Below are 13,961 nucleotides of genomic sequence, written 5' to 3' on the forward strand. Positions count from 1 at the left end.
TTTCCATTATGTGTGGGGAAAAAAAAATGAAGGAGACCTGGAAAAAATATATTTCTAAGGAGAAGTTACACACACACACACAAAACCCACCCAAAAACAATAAAATAAAGCAACTGAATGAAGAAAAAATTACATTTGATGCCAAAAAGAGAAGGAAAGAGAACTGGATAATAAAATATTTGGAGAAGATAAAAATCGACAAACTGAGAAAACAAGTGCATGAGATATTTGGGGAGACAATCTGGGTTAAATCATGAGCTCTTCTCTTTGTCCAGCACATGACAGGGACAAACAGATTGTGGATACCAAGTCAAGTAGCTGAGGAAAGTTATCATTGACATCAAAGGTTTCACAAAGTCAGAAAGAGCAAGTCACAAAGATATCACAGGTGTTACAGCTATTAGAGGAGAACCAGGGAAAGCATTATTTTCTCATCAAAGAAGAAAAGCTATGACAAATTGATGTCAAGAAGGCTAGACCAAGAATTACAGCTGCAATTTCCAACTTAGGAAACAGATCTTTTCACTGAACTGGCAAATACCCTCTGGATATTTTCCCCATTTCCAAAGTCTGCAGTAAAATTGTTTACTTTCTTCATTTCAGCCCTGCTTTTGAAATTTGGAATTTTAAATAAATATTGTTCATATTCTGAAGTTACATTCCAATTTATGAGGCTCTAAACATAATTATTTGTCACCTATTTTTTTCCATATTCAGTGAAGAGAAAGAGAATAAAGAACTGTTTAGTGGCATCACAACACCTGCTATTTCCAGAAGATAAATTGTTGCTAGATTAATTGGAAAGCAGACATCATCATTATTACAAAGACTGCCCTATGAACATTGTGAGTGAAAATCCACACAATAAACAGGAGCATTTTCATCTATAATCACATCTGGTGCTAAAAAGCTCAAGTGACATTCAGTCAGCTGTGCATTTCACTAAATAGTCAATCTGAAACAGCAGTGTCATGCTCCCAGCCTTTTTTTAAATTTTTTTTTTTTTTGTGACAATGTGCAAATAACTCAGTCCAATTCCCATTGCCATTGCCTTTTAGTGACTCTCACAATGATTATTCAACAAACAGTCAGCATTTTTCTGGACATTTTGACAAGGCCACAGAAGAATGTGGAGGAGTTTGCAGACTAAAAAACTTGCCTTGCTTAAATTTGTTTTCAGTGAAAATAAAAACAGTATGGGGTCACCAAAAGTGTTCTTGCAATTAAGTGGGGGAAAAAAAAGCACAGTAAATATATTCACAAAATGTGAACTGTTCTTTGGGTTACACCAAGATTCCTCTCCTATACAAAAGGCAGCATGACAGAAAATACTTTAGTGATAGACTCAACAGATGAGCTGCAGAATTATATCCAGGTGGGGAAAAGGCACTTTCCCAGCAACCAGTGTGGGAGAAGCCATCTGGGGCAGGAGCTGGCAGCCACCAGTGCCTGTGGGCAGCTCTCAGGCAGTGCAGGGGGGGCTGCAGCACCCACCCTGCTGCTCTGGCCCACCAGTCCTGCTCCTGGGGAGGAGAGAGAGAGCTGGCAGAAGCAGATGCAGCTGCAAACCCAGCTGAAGCCTCTCTGACAGAGAAGGAGTTAAAACCCTGGTGAGCCACTGGGGCGCTGCAGGGTCTTTCCTTCCCTTCTCTCATCCCCCTGAAGTGTGTGTGGCACAACTTTCAACCCTGTGGTGTGCAGCTCATCAGACCAAGAAGCAGGAGGACATCACTGCTCTGGTGCTGGCAGGCAGAGAGGAAACCACATAAGCCCACACTGAGAGCTCTCTGTGTGACAAAAACCTGTCCTTCAGCAGTCACCACCAACAGTGAAGGTACCCATTGATAGGCAGTGAGAATGGAAAAAGTAGTTAGCCACACTTTTAAGTATTAAGCTGCAATGACCCAACAGCAAGCTTGCTCTCTTGGTCTTGTTCTCTCTGTCAGTTCCCTTTGCCAGTCTCTCCCATTTTCCTCTCTCTTCTTCTGTACAAAATCATTCAACTCCCAAATCTCTGTCTTATCCCAAGCACCAAGGCCTTCCTTTCCAAGTATCTACATGGGCCCCTGCTCAGCTAATCCTCTTCCTCCTTCCAAAGACTTTCAGCAGGGCTGACAGGCCCACTGGAATTGCTATCACCTGTTGGCAGCCTGACTGTAATACCTACTCCCGTGGTCAGCAGCTGCAGAGAATTGCAGATAGCTGAAAAAGAAGCCAACTCTGTGTCTGAACCTTCCTGCCACTTGCGCTGCTATTGTAACACATACAAAAGGTGAGCAGAAAATTAAGTGAGCTTGTTCCATCACTACTCTCTGCCTAGAACCATTGTTCGTGTCCCAGGCTTTCTTAAAACCACCCCCACTAGCCACGTCATTCTCTTTGGCCTAATAAGTTTTATTAATCACACACAACAAGCTTGAGAAGGATGAGGGCCAATTTTATCGCAGAAGGAAGATATGACAATTAGGCAGCTGAGACCTTTTAATGCATTCAACATGTGGGTTTGCCTGAGCTCTGGGTTGATAACTTGAGCTTTTTGTTGGCAGTACACTGGTTATAATCAAAGTCTGACTACGATGCTGTAAGCTAATTTTCTGAGAAGTTGCAGCAGGACAGCCTGAGGACGCTGATGGAGCAGAGATGACTTCCTGAGGCAATGAGCAGGCAAAGACCATTCAAAACGCACATCTGAGTACAGTTTCTGCAGTATTAGTGTTTGGAAGGTTTGACAAATCTGACCAACGAAATTTGAAATAAAAAACTGGTCTGTGTGATTTTTTTCAGCTTGGGGACACAAGGATGAGAAGAAATAAATGGTGTGGCTAGGATTGGGGCTTTTTTTCTTTGTTTTAAACATGCACACCACCTGCATTTTACCCAGCTTAACACTCTTGTTCTCCGTAAAACCATGGTGTGATCTCAGCTTCTCGGAAACTGGTCAACAAAGATTTACCCAAATAGCCACGGAAATCCTGCAGGTAAGTATTTAAATATTTGCACATTTACTTTAAAAAGAATCTTCAAAAACTGTCCACAGTTATTTTTCATTTCCATATCCAGCAGAGTTTCATATTGTTTTGTGGGGGGTTTTTGCCACATGCAACTATCTACCCAGGAAAAAAAAAAAATCCCCCCAAACCAAATCATAAAGTCTCTTATTTCTGTGACTTTTCTGGACGTGTTTCTTTGACCTTCAATATTTTGGGGTCCCCCGTGTCACTTTCTGGTTTCCAACACAAAATGGCAAAGACAATCCAGTTGCTAAAATGGATAAGAAGTGCTATATTTTCACCAGCAGTCTGTTTCTCTGGCACAGAAATACACCAGTTATTGTTTTGAGGAAAGGCCACACCTACCTCGGAGTCCATTTTCAAACAAAATTCAGGTAGGTGTTTTCCCACGTCAGTCTTTAAAAGTTTCATCTGTTTCAAGACCTGTACCGATATATTGAGAAAAATAATGTGCTAAAGTGGTTTTTCCTCCCTCACCATCAGGAAAGACAAAGGCTTTCCTTTGTAGGTAAGGTCTGAAGTTTATTAGTTGCGGTATTTCAGGTAACTGAGTCTCATTAGTAGCTGAGCTGGTATCAGACTACTTGTGCCTGCACTGTTATAGGTTCATATATATAGATCCTGGGATGTAATTCTCGTAGAGAGTGTCTGCTAAGACATGTGAGGGTGTAGACTTGGAGTTCCTAGTCTGCAATTCCTAGAAAGAAGAACATGCACCATTCAATTATGCTGTAGGATTTTGTGGAATCGTCATTCCTACAGAGTCCAAACAGAAAAAAACAAGAGCAGAAGAAACCTGGTAGGTAACATTATTTTTGCAAAAGAAGTTACTTCTCTGAACTCTCTAAGCAAAAGGGTAGGGAACAAAGGGTGAAACCTGAGCTGGCAGAGAGGTGCAAGAACAGCCTGCACAAAGCCTAAACAGAACACCCTCTGAAAATTTCTTAATGTGATCAAAAACAAATTTTGAAATGTTGTTATCTTCACCAAAATAGATGACAATGAGCAATGCCAGCTTTTCTGGCAAAAAAAATAAAAACAACCCACCCCAAACAACAAACCAAACCAACAAACAGGCAGACCACAAAGCAATCCAATTTAGGCAACTAAAATTACTGTAAGCCTTTGACTTTGATTTCTTCAGCTCCCACTCCCGTCAGTCAAATTGTCCTGAATGCCACAGAAGAGCTTACCAGGAAATTAATTCCAACTTCAGAGCACTCTGACTCGTTTGCAACAAACAACGCACACGACCATTAATTAAACCGTGAGCAGAAAACAAAATATGAAATAATTGCTCTTTCAATGTGCATTAAGTGAGGCAGAAGCCCTGAGGAAAGAGCAGCATATTCTGTTAAATATGTATCATGACATACTGGAATTAGAGAGGAAGCAAAATTTGCGGTGGCAAATTTATCACTGCTGTTTCCTAGCTCCTGGGTGCTGGAACTGCAACTTCAAAAAGTAAGAGTGTCATAACTGTGTTTGTCTCTAATACAGCAAAACAAAGTGGACTCTTTTCCCTCATTGTTAAACATGTCTGTTTTCACCTGATCTTTAATCAAGCAGGTTTCTGCCATCAAGAGTAAACACATTCTTAAGCAAAACATCAGAGTTAAGATTACTCTGTGAAGCAGAATTATGAAAACGTTAAGTTCTGGGACAGGTGACGTTCAGCACTGTAAATGTAATCTATAGGCAGGAAATGCACTGTACTTAGTGCTTAAACAATCACTCAGATACCCTGATTATATAGGGTGTAAGAAGACAGGGCCATCCAAGCAACAGCCATCCTCCCAGATGCAGAGTTCCTCATTCCCCCCTCCAAGGGCACACAGACATAAACGGGAGTTTTGTCAGAGTAGACACATTGCAATTAAATCACACATTTTAGTGAAGAATGCACCAAAACCAGCAAAGCACACACCAGAAGCCCACTTACTGCAGATGGTTCTGCTGGCCCCTGTGCCAACTGACGTGACCGGAAAGCTGAAAGCAGGATGTCAGGAAATTAAAATGGTTTGATGATGCAAGGTACACAGGTTGTTATATCAGGGGTTCTCCTCTAGCTGTCCTCAGCTGTTGAAAGACTTTCTTCAGAATATACTCATAGGTTAAGTTCTTATTTTTTATGTCCTGCTCTTGAACACACTATTGTTTCATTTTTCCCCTCATAGAAACTTCTGGTCACTCTGAGTGTCCTGGTTTCTACTGGAATGGAGTTCATTTTCTTTTTAGAAAGAGTGGGAGCTGTTACAGTGCCATATGAGAAATATGTTGATAACATACTGATGTTTTAGTTGTTACTAAGTAGTGCTTACCCTAAGTCAAGGACTTTTCAGCTTCCCAGGCACTGCCAGCAAGGAGGGTCACAAGAAGCTGGGAGGGAGCATGGCCAGGACAGCTGACCCGAGCTGGCCAAAGGGATATTCCACACCATAGAAAGTCATGCTCAGTACATAAAGCGGGCAGAGTTTGCCAGGAGCCACCAATCCCTGCTTGGGGATGGACTGGGCATCCATCAGTGGATGGTGAGACTACAGCATACATGTTTCTGTCAGACTTTCTTTCCTTCTCTCTCTCTCATTTTCACCACAACTAATATTAATATTGCTATGATTATCATTAGTATCATCATTAGTATTATTAGTAGTACTCTTGTAGTTGATTTTGTTTCAATTCTTAAACTGTTCTTATCTCAGTCTACAGGGTTAGTTTACTTTTTCTCCTCTGATTCTCCTCTCCACCATGGCGGGATGGAGAGGAGTGAGTGAGGGGCTGCACAGAACTTAATTGTAGTTAAAGCACAGCACTGGGAGACATGACTGACGTGACTCTGTTAAGTGCAGTTTTCCTCAGCTCTGCAGAGATAGACTGGGCCAAGGAACCCATCTAACCATTCTTTTTCCTCCCCTCACCTGCTCCAAAGACACACACATCACCCTGTGGCAGGGACAGGCACCTATCAGTGCTGCAAGCACTGGTCAGTGCTGCCACTGTTGATGAAAATTGCCCCTGTTTTCTTCTCCTGTCTATGTTTTCCTCACCTTCCCTTCCTTTCTCTTTTAGTGCACACCTTCACTCACTGTCCTCTCTTGTCAACCCTCTTTCACCATATTTGTTCAGCCCTGGTTCATGAAATAAATCAACTATATAACATGCCCTATGCAGGGGGAATAATCTGAAAGATACTGACGTAGCCATACTTGGCCTATTCTTACACTTGCTGATGTAAAGAGAGCTTCTTTGTGTCTAGTCATTAGACTAGTTTGTGAACTGCCATTCTTACGTATAGAATTTTATGCCAGTGAATGCAAATCAAGATAATTCTGAAAACTCAAAACTCACCCTACTCTCAGAACGAACCCTTTTCATCCTGGATGACTCTCTGACATACATGTAACACATCAATATCATAATACCTATGGCTCTTACACAACTCCTAACTTGTTTTAAAGTTCCCACCCCGTTCTTATGTGATAAAGCACAAGTCCTTGTACCTGCACATGGTCAGCAAGGGAATTGTAATACACTCCAGATTCATCAAAGGACTTACCTCTGCACCCACAAATCAAGCACAAAGTCACACCAGTGACAGCAGCAACACTGGCAGATCCCCCTATCAGGAGATAGGGAAGGCTGGGGGAAGCATCTGGGAGATGAGAAATACAAGCAAGTTACAGAGCTAGACATCAGTATCCACTGAACTACACGATGTTACTACCCACCTTAACCAGTGGAAAAGGCTAATCCTCTGCCTCCACAGCTCAAAGAAGCAGAGAGAAACATGATCTGTCTGGATGCCAACCAGCAATAGGAAGCTGCCCCACACACCCAGTCATTTGTGTGTACAAATGCATTTTCATTTTCAACTCATCTGCCTTCAAGGTCTCCTTTTCTTCAATAATTATTAGCCCTGCAGCAACAGAACTGACCAGCCGTCTCTGCCAAATGCTGCTATTAATGATTTCTCTATGCTGACTTCTGTCTTTTGTGCCTCTACTGAGATATTTTGGTGATATGAGCGCTTATTTGGGTGTTCTTACAAATCTTCCTGCAACAGAGACTTCTAATAGCTCCAAGACAGCCAGCTGAAGAAGCTGAATTTTACCCTTTACCACCTCTGGCCCTCAAAAGGAACATTCTATCAATGTTCCATCACTACTGTGGGAAGCTGGACAAAATTCAGCTTCAGTTTGTGAAGAACTGCAGCCCATGGGAAGGATCCTGTTGGAGTTGTTCATGGACTGCCTGCTGTGGGTGGAACCCCACACTGGAGCAGGGAAAAAGCCTGAGGAGGAAGGAGCAGCAGAGATGAAGTGTTAAGAACTGACCACAACCCACATACCCCTATAAAACCTCAGGGGAGGAGACAGAGAAGCTGGAAGTGAAGCTGAGGTTGGAAAGAAGGGGAGAATTGCAAGGAAGGTTGGGGTTTTTTTGTTCTTGTTTCTCACTATGCTACTCTGATCTGATTATCCATAAATTAAATTAATTTCCCTCAAGTCTGTTTTGCCTATGACAGTAATTGGTGAGTGATCTCTTCCTGTCTTTATCTTGACCCACGAGCTTTCCATAGCATTTTTTTTCCCTGTCTTGTTGAGAAGGGGGAAAAATCAAGGAGCTTGGTGGACACCTGGCAGCCAGCCAAGGTCTACCCACTAGAAACAGAATGAGGAATTCTTGTAAAACAGAACAGGTGTAGAAAGAAACACACTGAAAGCTTCTCCACACAGGGCCACAAAACGTTTGGTTTCAGCTAACCCAGAACTATTAATTTCTCTACCAACGTGCACTAGGACTTGGGCTTATAACTGCACTAAGCAAACCACAGAGCCCTGACCTTCTTTCCATGGGAACTGCTGCACAGAACAGCACAGAGAAGGATGAAGGGCATTTATAAGGACACTTACTTGTCAGGTCTATGGACAGAGTCTGGTTTGTGGCTGGGTGGGTAACCAGGCAGGTGGCAGTGGGTTGGGTGCTGTTGCCCCAGCCTGTGTAGCTCACCCTGGTCACTGTTCCATCGGGGTGATGGATTTCTTCCTCAGTGCTGGGATTACTTGCAGGGATCCAGGAGATGTCAGCAGCTGGCTTTCCCCCAGATGCCTGACAGACAGCCCCCCTGCCCTCGTCATAGCTCAGAGTCGCTCTAGGAGGGACTGCAGAAGAAATAAATGTTAATTTAAAAAAAAAAAAAACAAAAGGCCACAACCATTATTTCTAGTTCAGTATAAAATCACCAACTGAAACTGAAAAGCAAGTGGTGTTTTTTTGTTTGCATGACCAATTTATGAGATTTTAAAATAATTTGAAAAAAAAAAAAAAGATGTTTTAATGTATTCATTATATTTCCTAATATTCTTTTTTTCCTGTCTGTGTTGAAAATAGACTTTTTTAATAATTTTGATTTTAATGATGCAGTCTTACCTATCACAGTCAGAGAAGAGGAAAAATAAAAATTCCCTTCACTGTTGATAATTTCACAGCTGTAATTTCCCTCATCACCGAGGTACACGGGGTAAATACGAAGGGCGGGGTCACTGTCAGGTGGATATTTCCACATGATCCTCTCGCTGCAGTTTATCTTCCCTGTCTCATTGTAATCACTTCTGTAGGCCAACACACAGCAACTGCTGCATTTCTTCTTCCATGTCACCATCACCAAAGGCTCCTTGAAGGTGTAAGGGCAGCTCAGCACAGCCTCGTGACCAGCCTCCACACTCACCATGTTGGAAGCTACATAAGAAATTAAAAAAACAAACAAACAAACAAAACAAAACATAAAAAAGGTGCTGCACCACCATCAAAGCACAGGAAACTCTTCATCACACTTAAAAATTTCTACTTCCTCACTGTACTGGCAGCCTTGGGGACAAACTGCTCTATTCAGGCACACGTTAGTATTCAGTTTCCAGGTCTGGTTTCCTGAAGTCTGGTTGATGTGGTATCTTTCTGCTGTGGACACTACAGGTATGTGATGAATGTAAATGAGCTGCAAGTCCTCCATCTTATTTTAGACAACAAATTTCTATCACTTGAACATAGGCTTTGAGAAACTGATGAGGGGAGCAAAATTCACTCTTGGGGGAAAGGAAACTATTTTTTTTTTAAGTTCACTGTGTTACTGAATTAGGTGCCTTTCTTAAAGTGCAAATAAAACTGGGGACAGCTGTGGAATGCATGCCTGTGACAGAGTTAAAACCCAAGATCACTTGGTGCAGTAGGTTAGTAAGGGGCACACGTAGATCCCTTTTCTCCCAGCAGTCATAGCTCTCCTGCTATTTTCCCAGTTGAACAGCAGATGATTTGTGTTGGATTCCTATCAGATATTATCATCTTGTGCCACTCTGCAAGGCACATGATTATTTTGCCAGCTGAGGTGACATCACTCTTTGCATTGACATTAAACAATAAGCAAAATTTGCTCGGGTGAACCATGAAGTTTTGGTGTACTTGTAAGTTAGAAATGCTTGGATCTTTCTGACTTACCTTCAACCAGATTGATTGGCAAGAAAAGGAGCACAGCCAGGACTGCCCATTTCTGAGCCATCTTTAGCAGAAGGATTCAGCACTGCAGAAAGTGAAGGCAAAGAGAATGACACGTAGCCACAAATTGTTGTGTAAATCTCTTCAAAGAGTACATGTAGTAAAACCTCCGTTTTCTTTGAAAACAGAAGTTCTAAATTAAATGCCTTGTCAAATATCCTTCTTTTACTGAAGAAAGTAAGGCAAAAAGGGAGTTAAAAGCAAACAAACAAAAAACCAAACAAAACCCAAAACAAAGACAACAACAAAACATAAACAAGCCACCCACTACTGTTTACAAACAATTTTTTTCAAAATCCAAGATCTCTGACGCCACTCAGGATCTAGACTTCGTCAACTGCTGGGCAAAGAAATTACTCCTAACCCTTGCATGTTTTAATTTCTTGACAGTTAACTCTACTTCTACATTTGAATAAAAAGAGCAACCCTCCTATTGCAAGAGATCAAAACCATGTGAGTTTGTTTCCTGCTTTCAAAGACAAAGTGAACTAAAGAGGCATCCAGTAACTCATGCTGTTCTACAAAAACATATACCTTTCAACAAACTGTATCTCAAATTTCTAGCTCCTTTTTGGCAAAAGGTTCTTTGGTAAGACTGAGACAATGTTGTCATCCCAACTCTTTTTTTTTTCTGGTTCACACAAGAAAGCAGAACTCTATGCTATCCAAAAGCTTTCCAAACAAAATATATATGGTTCTCAGTGGAGTGTTTTGACATAAACTCATTCAGCTGTTTCTTGAATGCAGATTTGGCTAAGAACATCACTGATATTTTCCTGTGGTCAGACATCATACCTAAATGACCTCAGTCTAGCATGGCAAAGTTGCACTACTCTGTACTGAACAACATCCATACGTATTCCCAGCCAGCTGGGATAAAGCCCAGGCCTGGGAGTGTGTCCCTGTTCCCACAGCACTACAGTATCCACAGCCTGACTGCAGTTTCCTGATGTTACTCTCAGAAATCAGTGGCTGCATTCTGTCCCAGGGCTCCCTGCAGCCTGCCCATAAGGCTGTCCCATTTTCCATCACTCGCCTCTGCGTTCACTCCAGTTGTCTTCTTGGTAGACCTTCAAGCTGCCTTTTGTATCTCTTTAATATTTTACTTTCTGAATCAGTCACCCACAGCTAGAGATTATTGGAAAACTGTGTTTCCATCCCAAGGGAAATACTGGTATGTTGTTTTCCTCCCCAAGTCAAAACCCAGTGTGCACCAGACAAGCAAATATCTTTGTGCAGTGGCTGATTCAGAAACCTCCCATGGGTCACAACAGGACTTTCCTTCTGGGTTATTTAGCTCCCACAGTGTTTACACTCTTATCCAAACACAGGGATGCTTCTCAGCATGTGCTGAGAGGAGAAGGAAAGGCAGCCAAGGTTCGCTGTGCACACAGAGACCTAAATCCTCATGTGGTGTCAACTGCTATAAAAGTAACCAGCTCCAATTGTGGAGCATTAACAACTTCATTTTAAATGTGAAACATATCAGATGAGGAAGGCTGGTGTACACAAGAAAAACCACAACACTGCTACACTTGTGGCACAGGAAGAACAAAGGCTGCCACAGTAATGAGCTAAATGCGAGGGAAGGTAGTATTTCCTTAAACACAGTGCAGTATGTATGTACATTTAGACACAGAATCACAGAATCACAGAATGGTTTGGGTTGGAAGGGACCTTAAAGATTATTTAGTTCCAATCCCCTGCCATGGGCAGTGACACCTTGTACCGGACCAGGTTAGTAAGAGCTCCAACCAACCTGGCCTTCAACACTTCCAGGGATGGGGCATCCACAGCTTCTCTGGGCAACCTGTTCCAGCAACTCACCACCCTCAAACAGAATTGTTTTCCTCAAAGAATTGTTTTGTTCACAATTCTAATGACAGAGTGATACAACTGGATGAAAAGCTTATGTTACAACCCGGAAAAAAACCACCAATACAGCCACATTGATCCGTGTTCTGCTACTAATGTAAAATAGAGAGTGTAGCTCTTACATTCAAAAAATCTCAAATTTAATTTTCATTCACATAAAATCTTTTCCAATAAGGAAATGTTGTGGTTTGTTTCATTTTATTCAATGCTGTCAGAAGTTTGGGGATTTTTTTTCCTTTTTTTTTTTTTTTTTTTTTTTTTTTTTTTTTTTTTTTTTTTTTTTTTTTTTTTTTTTTTTTTTTTTTTTTTTTTTTTTTTTTTTTTTTTTTTTTTTTTTTTTTTTTTTTTTTTTTTTTGCCTTTTGGATACATTATGCCTGCAAAAGTTGCTTTCAATCAAAGAAGTCTGAAACTTTGAAAGTTGAATTTTTTTTAGTCAAAAAAAAATAAAAAATATACATTCTGCCCAGAATTATGTACTGAGTTTGACCCAATTTGCAAATAATTTCTCAGTCACTTTCAAAAGAAAAGTAACAAAAAAACCCAAAGCCTCCACAATGTTTATCGGGAAATTCAGTATTCACCAATTTTGATAGATCTATAAATATTCATAACAGTATATTGTCATATTGGATCTTGTCCCAGAGAACTATCTTTTTTTAAATGCATGTAAGTCTCATATAAATGAGGTTTATTTGCTCAAAAGAACAGGCTTTAATGATTAAAAGTGGGACCTTACAGAAAGAACAGAGTACATTACTCTGTTCAAATATTCATCTGTGAAATGCAGAATTTAGTCTGCAGTTTTTAAGGTTCACAGTCCTTGAACACTTGTGCCTGAGAGCAAGAAGGAAATCTCGGAGTAAAACCCAGAAAAGAAAAAACCAAGCACAGCTGAATCAAATTCATTTAAAAGCAGCAAACGAATATTTGAAGCTTGCCTCGTGTTGCTCCCTTTGATGGAATTAAAATGCCTCAACAACTGCATTAAAATAAATTAAAAGTTTTACTCAGCCTCGGTGGTGGTGGATGCCAGTCCCATTGACTGCTTACAAGGCAGCTCCTCTACTGCAGGGAATTGCAGAGATGTACCTGGAGCTCCTCTCTCTCTCTGTCCTCACCAGGGACCTGGATATAACCGCAAAGAAGTGAGAACTATCTCGGTTTGGGACCATCCATCCCAGGCAGTCCCTGTTTTCAGCTGTATGGTTCATTGATTTCTTCTCATTGTTGCTTCTGAGATCTTGACATGCAGCTGATTTGTCTCAGACAGACATAGCCTCCGTGCCCTCTGAAAGACCTGAGCTGTACCCTCCCCTGAAGAGGATGTGGCACAGTTAAACTGAGAGAAACAAACTTTCTGACATAAAGAACAAATCACGAGCTCAGCTGCCTGCTCTTACACATCAAACACGAGCTACAGGCAACAACTTAAAACAAAATACAAATAAAAGCTAAGTCCAACACGATTAAAATACATGTTAGCATGTTAGTAGGAAAGAGGAAAAGGTCAGCTATCAATCAGTGCATCGGTCATCACCACAACTTTCTAACGCATGTATGTCACTTACAGGTCATAAATGTCACATGGCCATTCCAAATAATTAATTACCAAAATATGGTTCTGTTTTGCAGGGGAAGCACATTTTAAAGAGTAGCAAAGACCCAGCCTCAGAAGTCTCTTCTCTTGAAGACCTTTGCCTTTGGGCAAGGAAGGGCTGGGAGGGATGGCAAGAAGAGGAGGCAGTTGCACACATTTGTGTCAGCTTCAATTTTGAACAAGTTCTACAAAACAACTGTAAAATTACAGCGTTTTGGTATCATATACCTGAAGGAAAATAGGTTTGAAATTTCCTCCACAGCAAGGCAGAGGTTTGTGGTGTCTGTCTACTGCATTCATCAAGATATATAAAATAATACCAATATTAACATTACAAAGTGTGAGTTTTTCCCCAGGGGAAAAAGTATTTGCTGTACAGAAGATGAGTGTTTCGTCCTGCTTTTCTTCCCCTTTAGTAGCTGTAATTCAAGAAAACAGATGTGCATCTCCTCTCTTCTCACAGATATTTACCTTTTTAACACCAACCCATCTAGAAAGTTGCTTAGTCCCACGAAGTTATTCCATGAGTCAAGGTGCACACCTCACATCTGTAGCTGTCTTGCAGCCAGCTCCCTCAGAAAGCACTGTAGCCCAGTGTTGGAAATGGGGAGTAGGAGTAGAGGATGAACGAGAACACCACCCCCTGGTAGCCTGTTCTCCTCCTTTCAGATAGAGAGAAGACATTTGCTTTGTATTTTCCATTACAAGGGGGGAAAAAAAATAGTTCTTGTACCTAAACAGCTCGACTTTCCCAGGTATAAACCACGTGTGGCACTCACCAGTGTCAGCCAACAGATGGGGGAAAGCCTGAGGATAATGAAACCTTTAAAACCTGACACTTCCAGGTTAAAATATCCAGAGATAATTATATTGCAGACATAGATTTCAGAGATTTTTTTTCAGAGATGAAGGTAAAGTACTGTAGCT

At 41.2% G+C, this 13,961-nt stretch overlaps 1 protein-coding gene across 1 annotated transcript; it reads right to left on the minus strand.

Moving 5' to 3' along the window:
• Positions 1 to 3,216: 3,216 nt before the first annotated feature.
• On the minus strand, positions 3,217 to 9,579 carry LOC114059651 (cell surface glycoprotein CD200 receptor 1-B-like). Its single transcript, XM_027888325.1, has 6 exons — positions 9,504 to 9,579; positions 8,442 to 8,750; positions 7,925 to 8,173; positions 6,568 to 6,663; positions 4,954 to 5,000; positions 3,217 to 3,699 (listed from the first exon to the last, which is right to left on the minus strand). The coding sequence occupies exons 1-6, from the start codon at positions 9,562 to 9,564 to the stop codon at positions 3,610 to 3,612; spliced, it is 852 nt and encodes a 283-aa protein (XP_027744126.1). The 5' UTR covers positions 9,565 to 9,579; the 3' UTR covers positions 3,217 to 3,609.
• Positions 9,580 to 13,961: the final 4,382 nt, after the last annotated feature.

Source organism: Empidonax traillii, unplaced genomic scaffold (assembly GCF_003031625.1).
Source record: "Empidonax traillii isolate 1590-97213 ecotype Southwest subspecies unplaced genomic scaffold, ASM303162v1 scaffold236:size2090792, whole genome shotgun sequence".
NCBI classification, from domain to species: Eukaryota; Metazoa; Chordata; class Aves; order Passeriformes; family Tyrannidae; genus Empidonax; species Empidonax traillii.